The sequence below is a fragment of the Siphateles boraxobius genome, unplaced genomic scaffold (assembly GCF_051911475.1).
Source record: "Siphateles boraxobius isolate OS27281-9 unplaced genomic scaffold, OSU_SipBor_1 19, whole genome shotgun sequence".
NCBI lineage: Eukaryota > Metazoa > Chordata > Actinopteri > Cypriniformes > Leuciscidae > Siphateles > Siphateles boraxobius.
In genome coordinates, this window is record NW_027508799.1 from 29,991,138 (window position 1) to 30,010,023 (window position 18,886).

At 38.3% G+C, this 18,886-nt stretch overlaps 2 protein-coding genes across 3 annotated transcripts in view; one reads left to right on the top strand and one right to left on the bottom strand.

The window, feature by feature from the left end:
* Positions 1-219: 219 nt before the first annotated feature.
* On the top strand, positions 220-8,896 carry kics2 (KICSTOR subunit 2). The gene is made up of 3 exons (XM_077234927.1): positions 220-711; positions 3,909-4,200; positions 7,588-8,896. The coding sequence occupies exons 1-3, from the start codon at positions 471-473 to the stop codon at positions 8,405-8,407; spliced, it is 1,353 nt and encodes a 450-aa protein (XP_077091042.1). The 5' UTR covers positions 220-470; the 3' UTR covers positions 8,408-8,896.
* A 1,792-nt stretch (positions 8,897-10,688) lies between these two features.
* The window catches only part of srgap1b (SLIT-ROBO Rho GTPase activating protein 1b), a 34,422-nt gene continuing 26,224 nt past the window's right edge, over positions 10,689-18,886 (bottom strand). Inside the window, exons 16-22 of one of the 2 annotated variants that reach the window (XM_077234929.1) lie at positions 18,555-18,660; positions 16,972-17,196; positions 16,814-16,884; positions 16,548-16,725; positions 15,543-15,677; positions 15,091-15,451; positions 10,689-13,063 (exon numbers count right to left, since the gene is read on the bottom strand). In XM_077234929.1, coding sequence (XP_077091044.1) covers positions 12,647-13,063; positions 15,091-15,451; positions 15,543-15,677; positions 16,548-16,725; positions 16,814-16,884; positions 16,972-17,196; positions 18,555-18,660 — 1,493 coding nt within the window. In that variant the 3' untranslated portion in view covers positions 10,689-12,646. Of the gene's footprint in view, positions 13,064-15,090; positions 15,452-15,542; positions 15,678-16,547; positions 16,726-16,804; positions 16,885-16,971; positions 17,197-18,554; positions 18,661-18,886 lie in introns of both variants that reach the window. The other variant, XM_077234928.1, reaches the window with a different exon arrangement.

The window sequence follows — 18,886 nt, forward strand, 5'->3', positions numbered from 1 at the left end:
ACACACATTCATACGTACACGTTTATAACTATACGTTTAAATACTCTGAGTCGTCTGAATAGTCTTTGCAATATAATAAGGTTTAATGGACGGATATAGAGATATAAAATATGTTCAAAAAGATTATATTTAAATAAAATGCAATTTTAAATAGCTGATATATCTGCGCATTGCTTTTATAGGATTCGCGTTTCATATACAGACGTATTTGTCTCATTTGGCTTGCCGTAGTGTTGTCATTGAAAAGTGTCATGGTGGCATGTAGCACTAAGAATGTACATTTTACCTGCAGACATCGATCTGAATCATTCCAACTCGTTGGTGTGGTTTGTTATGGTCTTTTCTAGCGACCGCGACTGTCGGAGACAACATAACGCGCACGTCGAACAGTTTTAGTGCTCATTAAATAACGCTGTCGCGTGAATGTGCAGCAGCTGCGAGCGCAAGTGCGCCGATTTGTCCCTGTCATTATGTGTGACACGCAGCGCGATGAGGAACTACGGCCGGTTCCTAAAGAGAGAGCCGTGCTCGAGAGCTTCTTCACACAGCTCGGGATGTTCTGGTTTGACAGGGCTAAGGATTATGTGGAGAAGGAGAAGGACGCCAGTAAGAGTGCAGGAGCCATCTGGGGGTCTCTGCTGGCCGCTCTCGCCCACCTGGCAGCCGCAGAGAAAGCCTACCACAACATGACCTTCCTCGGCCAGAAGCTAGGTAAGAGAGAAGCACTACTCATACTGTAAATGTATTCTTATTCATCACAAAAAACATACAATCTCTGTTTTACCGGGGGGCTGGAAGCCCATTTCCGCCACATAAGAAGAAAAAACAAAACTTGAACAAAACAAAGCTTTGGTATTTTAATCATGACAAAATGATTGATAAAAAGGTCAAAATTATGAGATAAAGTGACATAATGACAAAGGAAATTATGAGATAAAAAAGCAATAATTTAGATGATCAAAATTGACATTAAAATACATAATATGAGATTAGAAAGTCCTAATTACCTTAGTATTATTATTATTATTATTATTATTATTATTATTATTATTATTATAAAAGGTCTAAAATATGTTACAGTTATGGTAAAAAAAAATCAGATAAAAAGTGACATTATGACAAATGAAATAAAAAATAATAATTTAGATAAATCGAAATTGACATTAAAAAGTTGAAATGACAAGATGCCAAGTCATAATTATGAGATTAATTTGAAACTTTGACATTAAAAATCAAAATTGAGATTGAAAAGTCCAAGTTACCTAATTATTATTATAAAAAGTCTTAAATGATGAGACAGAAGTTATAATAAAAAGTCAGAATTATTAGAATAAATAATTATGAGATAAAAAGTAACATTATGACAAATTAAATTATGAGAAGTCATAATTTAGATAAAATCGAAATTGACATTTAAACCGTTTAGATACGAGATGAAATTGAAAAATCTAATTTATGAGTCTTAATTACTTCATTATTATTATAAAAAGTCTATGAAATAATTTAAATTAAAACAAGTCTAAATTGAGATAAAATGTCCGTTATGACAGAAGTAAAAATGTCGTCAAAATTGACAGTCAAAATTATGACAGTTATTTTAACAAAAATGTATAATTGAGGCAAAAAATGTGTAAAATTGTACCAGGATTTGTCAACTATGGGTTTTTGTCTCATAATAATGACTTAATATCCCATTATAATGAGATTATACCTCATCATTTTGAAATGACTTTTTATGTCATAATTTTGATTTACCAAATCATTTTTATGTGGCGGAAATCTGCTTCCACATGTATCAGATTTTAACACTACACACTTAAATTATGCCAATCATTCAGTAACATCATAGTAATGTCATGTTTTTGGACCTGTTCCAGGATAACACCATGCTGTTTGTCTTCGACATGCCACAGTTATGTTTTTTTAGACATAGTATCATCCTAGTACTTGTAACCATGGTAATTAGGGATGCTCCGATCAGGATTTTTGCAGCCGATACCGATAGCCGATTTCTTGTCATGGTGATCGGCCGATCCCGATCCCGATGCTTAATATACTTAATATAAGACAAAGATAAATACAAACAAAATGGAGCAGTCTGATGCAGCCCACCAGGTTAAATTAAACATTGTCCAATAGTAAACTTTGGAGGACAACATAAACATGTAATCACCTAAAATAGAGAAGTCTGATGTAACTTAAACCTTGTCCAATACAAGTCTGAGCAGGACAAAAATTAATTAAATAAATAATTTAAACTCCTAAAAGAACAAATTGGAGTAGTTTGATGCTACTCATTAGAAGGGATTGGCATTTCAAGCAAAAATAATATTCAAAGATGGCTGGGTATTATTCGAAAATCGCACCCCTCCCCGTTATGCACGCACACATGCATATATAGGCCACACACGAGAAAAGCGGAGTGATCTGACGTTTAAATATAACTTAAAAAACGTAAATATTTCATATTTGTTTTATATAATATAGTGTTCTTTTTTTAATTTCATCTATGTTGATTATATGAAAAATGAACCGCATGAGATGGGTATAATAGGATCATAAGATGCCCAATATATCAGGAGACATTTGGAGTGGGTCAGACATGATTTTGACCACTTAATTAAGTTTTGTTTTGTAGAAAGCCATTCTTTAAAGTGAATTTCATTTTGTAAAAATTGTATCTTAATTTCAATCCATGTTTCATCAACCAATTGGCTGGATTTAATAAATAAGAAGCGAAATATAGCAGAGAATATAGGATACGGAGGCGCCCGCGCGTGAACTGGAGCGCATCTCATAAATGAACCGATCAAATCAGCGTATAAATGACTTTCCTCACAGACCTGGAAACATATTGAAAGCTTGAAATGCTTTAAAAAAAAATTCAAATCGATAAGAAATGGGCTACTATCTGCTTGTAGGCTAATCCGTATGAAGTGTGCATTTCTCTCTATAGGCACGTTCACTACTGCGAAGATGGCGTCAACATGGCCTACTGTATCTTTGCAGCCAGAAATCACTAGTTTATTAATAAACAATTCAAATGTACCATGCTGCTTAAACATTACTTTTGCCGGTTTTCTGTGGCAAGCTTTATGCATGCGCTCGATATGCGGAATATGCAAAATTACGATAACGCTCATTATGGTTTAGTATTTTCTCCCATATATATTTAAGTAATTAAATTTATATAAACATGCAATTAGACTAATGGCTTAAATGAACTACTACTAGTCAACTAGTAAAAAACTTTAGTCGTGCACAGGCAGCCCAATTTATTTCACATATTTCCTAACCAGCGTGCGTTCTGAGTGAGCGGCGCTGTGTGGACAGAGCGAGCGAAGCGCCTCTTCAGAAAGGCGATCTCTCTGGAGGACAATGCTGCTCCACGTGAGATTCCTTTGAAAGATACATGGCAAAAAGCTCATTTTTTTCACTGTTTCTCGACACATCATAGTAATTCCACACCGCCGATGACCTGACTGCCAAATCATTTAAGTCCCCACGCATCATGCACCTTCTCACGTTTTGACGTGATCAAATTGTGATCGGTTTGTGAGATCGGCCAAGTTTAGTGAGTACCGATCGAGTCATAAAATGTGAATATCGGCCATGGTATGGTTTTGAATATGCCAAACATGTGGTATTACCCTGGTACATGTTTTTTTTTTTTTTTTTTTAAACACTGGAATGTGGATGTATGAGGCTAATCCAATATTTTTTTGGACATGTCATAAAACAAAAGGTAACCCTCTCTCTATGAGAGAGCAGTATTTTTTAAATACAGCAGATGGCGCCATGTGGCCATACATAATACATCATCTGTTTGGTCTGTTATTGGCTTCATATTCAAGCTGAAACACTCCAGCATTGTGTTGTTTTAATGCCAACATATGTGTGTCATGCAGGTGGTCAGTCATTCTTCAGCCGTAAGGATTCTATCAGAACCATCTATACGTCTCTGCAAAACGAACTGAAGAAGGTGGTCTCCATGGGCCGCCACACATCATCCGGAGGCTCTTCTCCCAACCTGGAGGACCTCCTGTCTCATCTGTCCGAGCAGCTGTGTCACTTCACGCAGGCCAGGATGGAGATCGCAGACTTCTACGAGAAGATGCACTCTCTGGGTAGCCAGAAGACTGTGAACTCTGAGGAGCTCGTGAGCACGCTGGAGACCATTTTGCAGAAGTACAGTTCCAGGTGAGAAACGGAGAGTAGTGTATTGTGTTGTAGATTCATCGTTATGACTTTGTTTTAGTTTCATTATTCGGAGAAACCATTATTAAACCGTTGTTTATTTCATGTATTACTGAAATGATTTGAGAAACATTTTCTTTTAGATTGAGGATTGTGTGTGTGTAGGTGTGTGTGTAGGTGTGTGTGTGTGCGCGTGCACATTGGACTCTGTGTTGTAGTGTTTTATCTATACCCCCAGGGGGAGTCTTGCCTTGCTCACATTCACCTTTTATTTATTAGCAAAACAAAATGGTTTTACACTACATAGATCTTATGTAGCCCCGCCCCTTTTCAGTTCTGCACTCATTGTCATTCTGTCTTCCTGTTCGTATTTGAGCATGAAGGTAAGATCTTACGGATTTATGAATAAAATGCCTGTTTTAAACTCTTCCCTGTCCAGTCTACTGATGTTTGATTTGACAACCGTTTCAAACATTACAATGCTCATGATAACTTTTGTTAACAAATAAATCCACTTCATCAGCTAATTACTCTTCGACAGCGATGCCATAGAAATATACAGATCTACCACAAAAACAGAAGATACCACAAAAACAGAAGACACAATATTCTAAAGATGGCTGTGCGCTTGTTTCTCTGGCGGATAAGGTCTATACATGTGTAATAGAAAAACTGTGAAAGCCCATTTCCACCTCAGAGTAAAATAAATGGTAATGGTAAATGGTAAAATGGTAAAAAAAAGGTAATTTAAAATAAACTTTCAAAGAAAACTGATGAAATAATTAAAACAATGCCGAAAATGTGCTAGATGTAATGGTGCATTTAAAATATTTTTTGATAAAAGCATCTGGCAAATAAATGAAAAAAATTATTCAGAATTAATATATAATTGTCTTGGACTATGATGACATCCAACGAAATATATGTGTGTCCTCATAAACCATATATGCAAGAACACACACAAACACACAGACACATGTGTGCGTTTGTGTGTTCTTGTATGGTTTATGTATATATATATATATATGGTTTATGTTCCTGTGTCCTTGTAAACCCAAAACATACTAAATGTTTTTTTTTTTGTTTTTTTTCAAAAATGCAGAAAATTTTCTGTAATGGTTAGGTTTAGTATTAAGGGATAGTAAAGTTTGTAATGAATAAAAAAACATTATGTCTATGGAGAGTCCGCGTAAACCACATATACGTACGTGTGTGTAATCTCTATATATATCATTTTTCCACCCAAGATTTCTTTTAAAGTGGAAAAACTACTTAAATGCACCTTTAAATACCCATATTGTTCTATCAGAAATGATGTTTGATAAAGCAGTACGTGAGCCCAGCACCTGGTTAATGACATCTGAAGCTGAGCGCGCTCCCACTGACTGCTCAAGGTGAACTCTGCACTTCACGGAAAGAAGGATGCCAAATGTTGAGTCACCGCTGGAGTAGAAGAGACAAGATCTCCCAAATGTTATCTGATCAATTAATCAGCCGACGGCTCTGCAGAGATTTAGCTCTTCCCTGCAGCGTGACCCTTAAGAGGGTCGTCGAGGCTGACCTTGACAAAACTGCTGGCCTACAAAGAAAAAGCATTATATGTGAATTCATGCTTGCAAAAGTGATCATTTTCAAACAGGTTTCCTCAAACACTCCCGATCTTTCATTGAATGCCCAAACCGATAGACCCGCCCCAAACTCACTCCATTGGTTGTCATGTTGGGCTGGTCAGGATTTATTCACACACACACACAGGGTTTACAAATGGTTCGTCTCTGGATTAAACTGAAATAGAAAGTATTCTTCTGTGAGCTTTTTTTAAAATGTTCTTTCTCTCCCTCCGTCATTTCCTCATGCTCTCTCTTTCTGGCTGCCTGCTAAGACATGTAATTAATGATCAGTCAGGGGTGAAGAATTTTCACGCTGCTGCTGAATGCAGGAGATGTAATGAGCTCTATGCCACCCTACAGTATTCATGACTTTCTCCAGAGCTAATGAGCAAAGAGAACAAGCTGGCACAGCGTCGACAGCTCAAACACAAACAGGACACACAGATTGCAGGATTCCAGAGATGTTGACAATCGTCCACCATCTTACATCTCATATTTATTTCATTGAGTTCCATTACACATAGAGCTGTACAATATTGGGAAATCTGACGATGCAATATTTAGTGTTTTTCTGATATATTTTGCCGTATGAAAAAATACAGAATTTTCAAGATGACTTAATTAGCTATTTTTGAAATAATCGTTCTTGAATTGCATTTGAATTTAGAATTATTGTAAAAATCTAAAAAACAACATTTTACTCTGCTGAAGACCCTGTTTTTTGAGTGCAAACCATCCTTTTATGGTTGAACATTTTGGCAAATACTTGAAAAATAATTTCCACATGTTTTCATAATCCACATTCACAGTTTTCATGTGCTGAAGAAAAATTGGTGGAGTTTACTTTGAAACGATTTTCACAAAGTAACATTGAATTAAACACAACATTTTTAAGTACAAAGACTGAAATAAGGTGCGTTCTGACTTGTAGAACTCATAATTATAACTTGCACATGACCATTGCTATATAGACCTAATGTGCCAGAGAAACAAGCAAACAGCCATCTTTAGAACTTTGTGTTTGAATTTCTATTTTTGCAGTAGATCTGTATATTTCTATGGCATCACTGTTGAAGAGTAATTAGCTGGTGAAGTGGATTTACTTATAGAGTCAAGGAAAGTTATCATGTGCATTGTAATGTTTGAAGCGGATGTAATATTAAACGTCAGTAGACCGGAGTTGTTGTTCATTCATAAATCCGTTAGATCTTACCTTCATACTGTGGAAATACAAACCGGCATGAGCGCAGCGCTGAAAAGGGGCGGGGCTACATAAGGCCTATAGAAACGCAAAATTCCATGTCTGAGGATGTGAACAGCTCAAGCAAGGGTAGAATGTCATGGGTTGTCATCTCGTAATTATGGTTATTACGACATGACATGGAACCCAGTTTGTTCTTGTAAAACTTGTATTTTACGGTGTATAAATGATCACTGTGCCACGCTTCTCTCTGAAACTGGCAACGAAATAGTTAGCCTTTGCAATTTCCAAATCGCCTTAAAGGTGATTGTTCACCCAAAAATGAAAATGTTGTCAATACTTACCCTCAAGTTGTTTCAAACCTGTATGAGTTTCTTTCTTCTGTTGAACACAAGATATTTTAAAGAATGTTGGCAACCTGTTGACGTTAGCCATTGATCAAGTCAATGGGTGCCGTCAACTGAGTTGTTACCAACATATTACCAGTGGTATTGATTGTATTTCAAAATATATTGCACAGCCTTATAATTCACGGGAGGTTATATCTGTAATCTCTGATGGCCATTTAATTTCTTTCAGATTCCACCATCCAATCCTGAGCCGTCTGGAGAACAGCTTCCAGGTGGAGGTGGACGTGTTGACTCAGCTCCTGCGATGCCAGGCACAGATCTCTGAGTGGCATTTCCTTCCGTCTCTGCTGAACCTGCACGGCGCCCATTCCAAACTGCAGGCATGGGGGCAGGTGCTCGAACGCCAACGAGAGACCAGGAAACACCTCTTCGGAGGCCAATCCCAGAAGGCCGTGCAGCCGCCGCACCTCTACCTGTGGCTGCAGCGCCTTCAAGCTACACTCCTAGCCAAGTTTAGTTTCTACTTCCATGAGGCTCTTAGCCGGCAGACGTCACAGTCCGAAATGAAAACCCTGACGGCTCGCACTTCCCTGGATTACTTCGGAAAGATCTCTGGCTTTATTCGCAAGCACGACGCTTCAAACGTCTCCTTGGTCTTCGACAACCGTGGCTCCGAGAGCTTCCAGGGACACGGATACCACCATCCGCACTCGTACCGTGAAGCCCCCAAAGGTGTGGACCAGTTTCCGGCCGTTGTGTCGCTTCCCGGCGGAGAAAGGCCGGTCACGCACTGGCCCAACGTCATCATGATCATGAGCGACCGCGCAACGGAGCTCAACGCTCTGGATAAGGTGGTCCACTTTTACGACGATAAAGTCCAGAGCACTTACTTCCTCACGCGACCTGAGCCGCACTTCACCGTGGTGGTGATCTTCGACGGGAGGAAGTCAGAGAGGGACTCGCACATCGTGGCATTCCTGCAGGAGCTGACGGGATCGCTGAGGAACTCCAAACCCTTCACTACACTCAAACCTGGCTCCAAGGGCTGAACTTCATCATGTACTATTTTCAACCCAAATATAGTTTATTTTAAAAGGATGTTTCAGGTCAATATCATTTGCTGATGCTCTTTTATTCACTGTGCTGCTGAAACCATTTTATCCGTTTCCCTTTGAACAATTATTAAAGAGGTCCAAACGCTTCATGACTCAAAAACTTTCAGACCAAAGACGAACATCACAACTGTGAACATTTGTCTTTTTTTTTTAATGTGCTCGCAAAGGAGTGTTCCGGCTTAGCAATTGGACTTGCTTTACTGAATATGAAAGGGACCTATTGCAAAGAATTTTGATTTCCCTTTTAATGTTAATTTGCTATGTGTAACACATTTTAATAGCTAAACCTTTGGTTTTAATGTTTTGACTGTTTCCTCCTCCTATTGTGTACATTTTCACTTCTCTAATAAAGCTTAGAATTGTGTATCATACTAACTGTACTGACTTCTTCCTCTCAGGAATAAAATTAGTTGTGAATCTTCACCGACACTTTTGACTTTTTTTTTTTTTTTACCATTCCTGTTTGCTTTTTAATGTATTTAAGGTCATTTTCCTGCTGGAAAATTCATTATTTTCCTGTTATGGTTCACTGCAAACCCAATGAAACACACAGGTCACAGCTATACATATTATGAGAGTTGATGTCTGCTCAAGGACAGCAGAAAGGATGTACCACCTTCCATTTGAAAAAGGAAGATTAATATAAATCAAAACATTAAAGATTGATAGCCATATACCCATAACATAAGACAGAGAAAACAGGCTCCATCTACAAATCGGAAACCATAGTGGTGTTCAAAAGTCTGAGACTGGACCAGAAAATCTGGACTCAAAATCAAATTTAAAATTAACAAAGAAATGTTGTTATTTGATTAGTGTATTGTTGCTGAAATATTTTTCTTATTCATTTAAATAAGTACATTTGTGACCTTAATCATGTGACTGTATAGACAGATTGTTCCACTGATGCTCAAGATGCTCGGATCATCTTAAATCATGTTTGAGAACACGATAATCAGATTTTACACAAAATTGTTAAAAATTGAGGTTCATGCAGCTAAAGCAAAAGAGAGATAAACCAAATACTTAAACATAATGATATTCACATTAAATAGTAGTAGTGTTAAATCATAATAATGTAAAACAAAACATTTCCACTAGTGATCTCAGACTTTAGGATCCCATTATATTATCATTTTACCTCCACTTCAGCATCAGCCAAGTTAAGGTGCATGATGGGAAATGATTCCTTGCTAAAAGGCAGAGACCGTGTCCACCACTTGTGCACTTCTGCGTGAGCCATAAAGGATCCTTGAATCTTCCTACATTTTTAACAGCAAGGCTGAAATAAAAGCATAGGTTATTATTAGTGCACATGTGTAAAGGACATGGAATGTTAGAATCCATCTGCAAGAATCCAAGGAAAATTGAGAGACATTAAAAGTATATTAAACTCAAAAATCTTTTATATATAAAAAAAGAAGGGTTACATTTCAAAATTCCACTTTAGATGTTCTAGTAACTAGAAGTAACTTTGCAACTACATGTCAACCAATCATTGATTAGAGTAGTAGACTGTATGCTTAATATCTACTAACACTTATTTTGATGCTCTCCAAAAGGCATTTTACTGTTTACAGGCAGTGTTGGGGAAAGTTACTTTTTAAAGTAATCCATTACAATAATGCATTACTCCCCCCAAAAGTAACTAATTGTGATACTTAAGTTACTTTTTACTTTTTATGGAAAGTAATGCATTGCGTTACTTTTGCGTTGTCTGCACTGGCCTTGCTTATTTGTTTTTTTAATAACAACAACAGCAAAAATTATTTTTTTGGCACATGTAAAGGCCCTTTCACACCAAAAATGAAAATGACCTGTATTTGCTTTTCACTGTTTTTATTCATTTAGAGAAATACTGAATCTGTTTTTGTGCAAGTGAGATGAGTAAATGCATATTTATATTTAGTCTAGAACTACACACAACGCTTCTGCACTTACTCCTGATTTCTCTCAACATGGGGACAGGAGAGCTGTCCGTCAATGAATGGGAAAACAAGGTAACTTGCATTACCTTTTTGAAAAGGTAACTCAGATATTCTCAAAATAAAGTTTAACCAAAATTCACAATTCATTTGGTATAAGAATGATATTTTTGTGCGCACTATCCCTTTAAATATTGTAAACCATCACATGCACAGTGCTTTACTCACCATTACATTTTATTCCAGCACTGCAAACGGAATTATATAAAAAAAAAAAAAGTACAGGGCCATTTTTGTGACATATCAACTTTCCTTTATTTCAAAGACATTCAGTTTTGACACATTTTAAAATGCACTGGAACATGATTTAATGCTACATGCCAATACAGTCCTATACATGAAAGTGCGACATCACAATGGATTAAATGTACATATTTATTATTCATTTAGGTTATTAAATATCTGGAAAGAGCTCTAGCGTTATTATTGTTATTATTTAACTTGGGGAACGACTCTTCAGAGAGCGACGGGAGCACACACCCTTGGCAGACCAGGCTCCTGCATTCAACATGCATCCTGAAAGGCACTTTCATGTGAACACAGTGTGTGTGTGTGTGTGTGCGCTTGTGTGTGTGTGTGTGTGGGAGGGTGGGGCGATGGCCTCAGATATGCACATCGCTTGTAAAAGGATTAAAGGTGGGCGTTGGATACGGCGACAAGTGGACGTGGTCGTATGAAAGAGCACCAGTAAGAAATAAATCCTCGTAGGTAAAAAATTAGAACAGGTAGAAAAACGTAAGAGCAGCAGTCAAAAAAAGTGGAAAAACAATCATTGTTAGTGTATAAAAAGTGAACCAAGGCCATTCATTTCGTAAAACAACTCACCTCACCTTCATGCATATTTACACACCAGACTAAACACCCTCGTTCACACACACTCACGCCCACACACACACACACATATCTTGTCTACAAGTGCAGTGCACTCTTTCTAACTCTTTCACTCACACACACACACACACACACACACACACACACACACACACACACACACACACACACACACACACACACACACACACACACACACACACACACACACACACACACACACACACACACACACACTTAAGTTGCCATGTACAAGCAATAATTATCCATCATCTAGTACTGCACTACTCTAACCGCGATTCATCATGCAAACCCCCCACATACACACACACAGGAGAGCCATGTATGGTTAGTGTGCTCCAAAGAGTCTGCCGTTGATGTCGTACAAACACACGTACACTGGAAGCACAGGGGACATTGAAAATCGAGGATCGAACACCATTATGGTCCGTCAGAGGAGCAGCAGTGGAAATTGTACTCGGACGAACTGAGGGAGGGCAAGACCTGGCGAAAGAAGTCGCCGCAATCCTCCACGGATACAATCAAATCTCTTTTGCATGTTCAGCAGGATATTTCATTAAAGCTTAGTTCATGTTTGCCCTCGGAATGTTACCAGTTCCGTCCCTCCCACGTCGTCCAATCAGGGTTCAGGGTTTGGTTTCCACGGTAAAGGGGGAGGTTTATCTGGTGATCAAGGCTTAGTGTGGTATTTTTCGAGTGAAAAAAGAAACAAAAGTGGAACATTCATGGAATACATTCTGTGTTCTTCAGTCGCCTCGTTCCTTGCGGGAAAGGCTAGGTGCGTGGCTCGAAAAACAGAACAAAAAACCTAAATTACATTCCCCATCAACTTCCAACAAGGGAAATAACCATTTTCCCAAGAGGCACCGGTAGTCCTGTAACTCGAATCGAAGCATCAAAGGAAGCAGCAGCAACTTATAAAAATGGCGTTCTCGACGGAGCACATCCCTCTAGTGACAGTACATAAGGCCAAACAAATCAAAGCACTCAAAATGCATTGCACCAACTCAATGGAACGACATTTCCCATAAAAACAACAACGGTACTTCCTGTACAGCCAGTCTCTCTCCGCTGTCTCTGAATGGGTTCCTCATAAATGTATCTACACATAGACACGATAAAGTCCTATTCACTTTGAGAATACACACACACACACACACCACCCCGACAACACATTTATGGATATAATATCATAGACTAACGCTATCAGACCGTTCTGCATGTAAACTAGCTATCGGCCGTACAATCATGTCATTATTAAGAGATTAACCCTGTTTACATTCTTCAAGCAATCGTCAAGTCTTAAACCCTGTTTCCTTCGGTTGGACCCATTGACTCACATAGTTCCGGATTTGTCGCTGCCGAGGCTCGGAGGCGCATTCTGGGGCTGCTGGGAAGGTGGAGGGTTGGCTTTGGGGAGAATGGGCGGTTTGGGGCGTAGGGCGGGTGGGCGCAGTGTCACTCCCATGCGGGGCGAGGCGATGGGCTTGAAGGAGGCCACGGGGTCGTTGGAGCGGCGGGACGAAGGGCCGGGCAGTGGAGGGAGAGGTGGAAGGGGGCTGATAGGGCTGAGTGGGCTCGGGGAATCTGACGGGCTGGATAAGCTGGAGGGGGTGGAGCCGGACGGGCAGGACGGGCTGCTCTTCACCTGCTCCAGGGTGTCCAGCACCAGGTCAGGAGCCGCGGTTTTCCCGTTCTGCCTTTCCAGCTCACGCAGCTCGTTCAAGGCCAGACTCATAGTTTCCTCTATATCCTAGAGAGAGAGAGCGTTAACTGTACGGGTATTACTATAACGACTAATTGGGTCAATTGAGCGTGCATGAGAGTGGATTTGGGTGAATCTCATGAAACGTGTAATGGACATATCCGGGTCATAATTTAAATCCAAGGGAAACAAGTAAGAAATAGATTTAAATAAATCCCATTTTTTTACAATCACTCTTTTTCCCCCCAATAAATACTATAGAAATGAATATCTAATATATAAATATATTGTAATATATACAAATATTTTTAACATTATTATATTGTCACTTCACTGATTAGTAATTTTATAAACTGGTTATACATTTGATATGCAAATAATGAAATGTAAACAATTTATATATACACTCACCTAAAGGATTATTAGGAAGACCTGTTTAATTTCTCATTAATGCAGTTATCTAATCAACCAATCACATGGCAGTTGCTTCCACACCATGGACCACACCATTTAGGGGTGTTGTCCTGGACAAGACAATCTCCTGAACTCCAAACTGAATGTCAGAATGGGAAAGAAAGGTGATTTAAGCAATTTTGAGCGTGGCATGGTTGTTGGTGCCAGACGAGCCGGTCTGAGTATTTCACAATCTGCTCAGTTACTGGGATTTTCACGTACAACCATTTCTAGGGTTTACAAAGAATGGTGTGAAAAGGGAAAAACATCCAGTATGCGGCAGTCCTGTGGGCGAAAATGCCTTGTTGATGCTAGAGGTCAGAGGAGAATGGGCCGACTGATTCAAGCTGATAGAAGATGAACTTTGACTGAAATAACCACTCGTTACAACCGAGGTATGCAGCAAAGCATTTGTGAAGCCACAACACGCACAACCTTGAGGCGGATGGGCCACAACAGCAGAAGACCCCACCGGGTATCACTCATCTCCACTACAAATAGGAAAAAGAGGCTACAATTTGCAAGAGCTCACCAAAATTGGACAGTTGAAGACTGGAAAAATGTTGCCTGGTCTGATGAGTCTCGATTTCTGTTGAGAAATTCACATGGTAGAGTCAGAATTTGGCGTAAACAGAATGAGAACATGGATCCATCATGCCTTGTTACCACTGTGCAGGCTGGTGGTGGTGGTGTAATTGTGTGGGGGATGTTTTCTTGGCACACTTTAGGCCCCTTAGTGCCAATTGGGCATCGTTTAAATGCCACGGCCTACCTGAGCATTGTTTCTGACCATGTCCATCCCTTTATGGCCACCATGTACCCATCCTCTGATGGCTACTTCCAGCAGGATACTGCACCATGTCACAAAGCTCGAATCATTTCAAATTGGTTTCTTGAACATGACAATGAGTTCACTGTACTAAAATGGCCCCCACAGTCACCAGATCTCAACCCAATTCAGCATCTTTGGGATGTGGTGGAACGGAAGCTTCATGCCCTGGATGTGCATCCCACAATCTCCATCAAATGCAAGATGCTATCCAATCAATATGGGCCAACATTTCTAAAGAATGCTTTCAGCACCTTGTTGAATCAATGCCACGTAGAATTAAGGCAGTTCTGAAGGCGAAAGGGGGTCAAACACAGTACTAGTATGGTGTTCCTAATAATCCTTTAGGTGAGTGTAGATATTATAATATAATGTATCAAAATTAATTTGCTGTTTAATTGTATTAATCAAATTTTAACAAATTATATATATAAAATTTATATTATAATATCTATATATAGTATTTATATTTTATATCTAATATATATCTAATATCATTTATTATATTTTATTATTGTCACTGATAATTCATTTTATTAATCAAATATTTAAAAATCTAATCTTTTTCCAAAATGAATTTAGAAATTCAAATAAGATTAAATAATACAATTTTAAGAATTTAAGTGGAAATTGTACAAAATAATGTCAATGCAATAAATCTTAATTTATTAAAAAAATCTACAAAGAGGTATCAATTTTAACATGCAAAATAGCATCTTTTTTTCCCTTTTAATTTTGATAATGGCATGTTTTTGTGAGATTCACCCATTTTGATGACTTTTCTTAAACAAACCTGTGCCATCGTGTGCGGGTTCAGCGTCTGGGAGCGCTGAATAGGTATCCCACAATGCAGCGCGGAGGGTGACTGGCGGATTGGAGGACTCTCTCGTTCTCTCTCCCTGCGCAGAGACTCGTGTCTGCTGATGCTGGCAGTGACGTTGCCGTTGGAGTTGGTGTTGTGTCCTGTGCGTCTGTGGTGCTCAGGACTGTCCAGAGCGCAGCTGTTCCCGCGTAACAGCTCCCGTGGGCTGAAATGCCCCGTTACGGTCACCGTTACAGGGGGCGAGCTGCGTTCCAGCCCATTGCCGTGGCAGTGACCGTCGCTTAGGCGACCAGGGACTCGGCGCAGGAGGGCTTCCGTCCGCTTCCGGTGTCTGAAGAGAGGAAAGAGGAAGTAATAAAGTGAAATACAAGGAGAAAAGTGACTGGGAGACAGAGGCCCAGTGTGTGTGTGTGTGTGTTCACCGGCTGATGAAGGTCTCAGGGATTCTTGGTTCAGTAGGGGACGTCAGTGATCGCCTGGAGCTCACTTCATCTGAAGGGGTGGTGCTGAGCTCACTGTCTGCTTTCTGGCTCAGAGTGTCTGACATGGCCTCATCCCTGAAATATGGCATTCACAAGTTTATCCATCCATCCATCTTAAGATCAAGCTTGATCGTTTGTTCAAAATTTATTTTACTTCAATTAGGAAATTCAAGCCATTTTTGTTATAAACAGAAAAAAATTCATTTAAAAAAATTACCATGCTAAAAATACAATTACAGTTATTGTCACTACAATAAAAATGTGGTAAATATTAACTGTAGTCACCATGCAGCAGTAACAGGAAGAAATAATTAGTCAATACTGTAAATACAATAAAATAAAATACAATTTTAAATAAAGTAAAATATATATAAAGTAAGGCAAGGAAAAGTAAGGTGAATAAAAATGTATTTAAAATAAAGTAAAGTAAAGTAAAGTAAAATAAAATAAAAGTAAACGTAAAATAAATAAAGTAAAATGTAAAATCAAGTAACATAAAAAAAATAAAGTAAAAATAAAATAAAAAATTAAGGTAAGGTAAAATAAAATTAATTAAAATTGAAACAAAAGTAAAGTAAAAGTAGTAAAAGTGTAATTAAAAGTAAAGTAAAATAATATAATATAAAAGTAAAAACATGAAAATAAATAAACTTCTCACATTGTGTAGAGAAGTCATCGTGTTAATTTTCTATGGTTTTAGAGCGTTACAATTAAGTGGGAATTAGTCACCACTGTTAAAAAAATAAAATAAAACAAAATAATTAAATCGTTGACTTCTCAATTTGTATAACGGAGCTCCCGTATTAATTGAATTAACTGTAACAACAATCTTTGGTTGCTATTGTATTTTTTTTGTAAGGCATGTTTTATGCAAATATAAAAAAATGATTTTCCATCTATTTTTTTGCCATCACTTTGTAGATGAAGTGTACAGTATGAACTCACTCCTGCAGCGTGACGTATTGGTGTGGGATGAGTCCGTCAGTGCCGTTGTGACGTCCCTCCCACCAGTCCTCAGACGCTCTCTGGAACAGCAGCAGAGTGGCGCCTTTTTTAAAGGTGAGTTCCCGTCCAGAGCGTCCCACATAGTCAAACTTGGCTATTGCCTCCACAGGCTCACCCTCTGAAAGGCAGACATTTGAAAAAAAAAATTGCATTTTTGAGAATAAGAAAAAATAAGCTATGATAAGCATTTTAATTACCCTCCTCACTCGTCTGTGTTTCCGTCCCTCCATCCTGCTCCCCTTCCTCAAACGCTCCAGGTTCACTGTACGGACTTTCACTTTGAGGAAAAAGATTATCAACATGCTGGAATACACTTTAATGTCAATATGTCAATACTAATATTGGTAATCAGTTAAGCACTCACCAGTACTCAGTATTGCTCATGCATTTCTCATAAACGGGTCCCTCCAGCTCCTTGGTGTCGGGGAAGATGGTTTCATTGTGAATGATGATGGTCTTGATGATCTCGTTGACATGCGCCTGACATGAAACCTGGTCCAGGAGGTCCGGGGTCGGCATCAAAGTCGGGCCGAAGCAAATGGCCAGGTTTCCAGGGTCCATCATGTTCTCGTCACTGTACTGGGACAAGCTGTGATGGGAAATAAACCCAAGCTGCATCGTGTTGTCTCTTGAGTGCATTGCTATAATTAAGCGTTCTAAATCAGATTGAGCCATAAATTCCACATCGCACCTTTTGTCTTTGCACCTTTACACAACACGCTCCCACCCTCCCTCTGTCTGTCTCTCACGGCATGGAGGTGTGGGAGAGCTTTTAATTTCCGGTGTGAAAATGGATGCTTAGTTTAGCTGCATTTCTCCTATTCAGCGAGACACTTGAGCTTTGCAGCTGAGTGAGTTGTGTTCGTGCGCGAGTACAAATACTGATTAATATTTCATACTAAGTATATAGATGGAAAAGTGTGCATGTGGGTTTACTTAGCCTCACTTCAGGGACAAAACTGTAAGCACAAGTCTAAATCTGGCAAAACATTCCTTTGAGGACATCTGAAGACATCCAACATTTTTTTGGTATTATTTTCACTGGCAAATGAAATCACATTTTTTACACATTCAAAAGTTGCATATGTGTTTTTGTATTAAATTTAAATGATATCTGACCTATCAAATGTTTGATGACCGTAATCCCTAAAAAATGTAAAAACAAAATTTTTATTTTGCTCTCCCTATTTTCTTTTAGCATTAGTGTTTAATTTATAATATATAAATTAATTATTCTTCTGTTTAATTATTTTATTTTATTTTTTAACAGTGGTGACTAATTCCCACTTAATTGTAATGCTCTAAAACCATAGAAAATCATAAAAACCCCAAATCATAAAAAACAATATAAATGGAATAAAATAAGCGTTAATGCAAATAAAATTAAATAAAACCTTAAAAGTTATTTGTCGGCTAGATGTCAAGGCAACATTTCTTATTTGTTAAGTTTAAGTTGAATTACTAAAATAAAACTGAAATAAAAAACAAAATAAAAAATATACAAATTTAAAAAAAGGTTAAACCTTAAGTAAACTTAAAATGAAAACCTAAAATGTTAATAAAAACATAACTGCATATCAATAATGCCAAAATAAAACTGATTTATACTAAATTATAATATTTAGTATTTATACAGATGTCTATATGGAGGATTGTTTCCACCACAAAATAAAAAAGGTAATTGCAACCTCATAATTCTGACATTTTTCCAGACAATTGCGAGTTTATATTTCATAATTAATTCTACGTTTTTTTTCTTCTCAGAATTGCGTTTTATATCTCTAAATTAATTCTTTTTCCTCAGAATGTTCAGAGGTGTGAGTTATAAACTCTGAATTACACAATACAAAATTACCTTTTTTATTTTTTATTCCATGACGGAAACAAACTTCCATAAGAGCATGTCCTCAATTGGATGGCTACATAAATATGTGCAGGAATACTTACTGGTTTAGGAATGCAAACAGGTATCTCATGACCACCAGTGTTGGCCGCGGTGTTATGGTCAAGATCTTACGGATGGAGAGGGCACGCTCGTACAAACTCTCAGTTCCTGTTGAAGGCACATTAACACGCAAGATCATAAACAAGGAAAATCAGACGTCCCATGTGCTCAAAACAGGCAGGGACTCTTTTATAGATGCCTGAAAAGACACCAGCTGTCCAAACTCCCCAGGAAGCCCGAGTACTTAGCACCCTGTCATTTCCCGAATGCTTGTGCCACCATTTCTCACACACACCTTTCCTTCCTCTATCCTGCTTCATTCACATACATGCAC

Bases quoted from the DNA above. Each gene is read 5' to 3' on its own strand.
- kics2 (XM_077234927.1), top strand. From the start codon at position 471: ATGTGTGACACGCAGCGCGATGAGGAACTACGGCCGGTTCCTAAAGAG. The intron at 712-3,908 runs GTAAGAGAGAAG...TGTGTCATGCAG, and splicing joins CTTCCTCGGCCAGAAGCTAG to GTGGTCAGTCATTCTTCAGC. The intron at 4,201-7,587 runs GTGAGAAACGGA...AATTTCTTTCAG, and splicing joins TTGCAGAAGTACAGTTCCAG to ATTCCACCATCCAATCCTGA.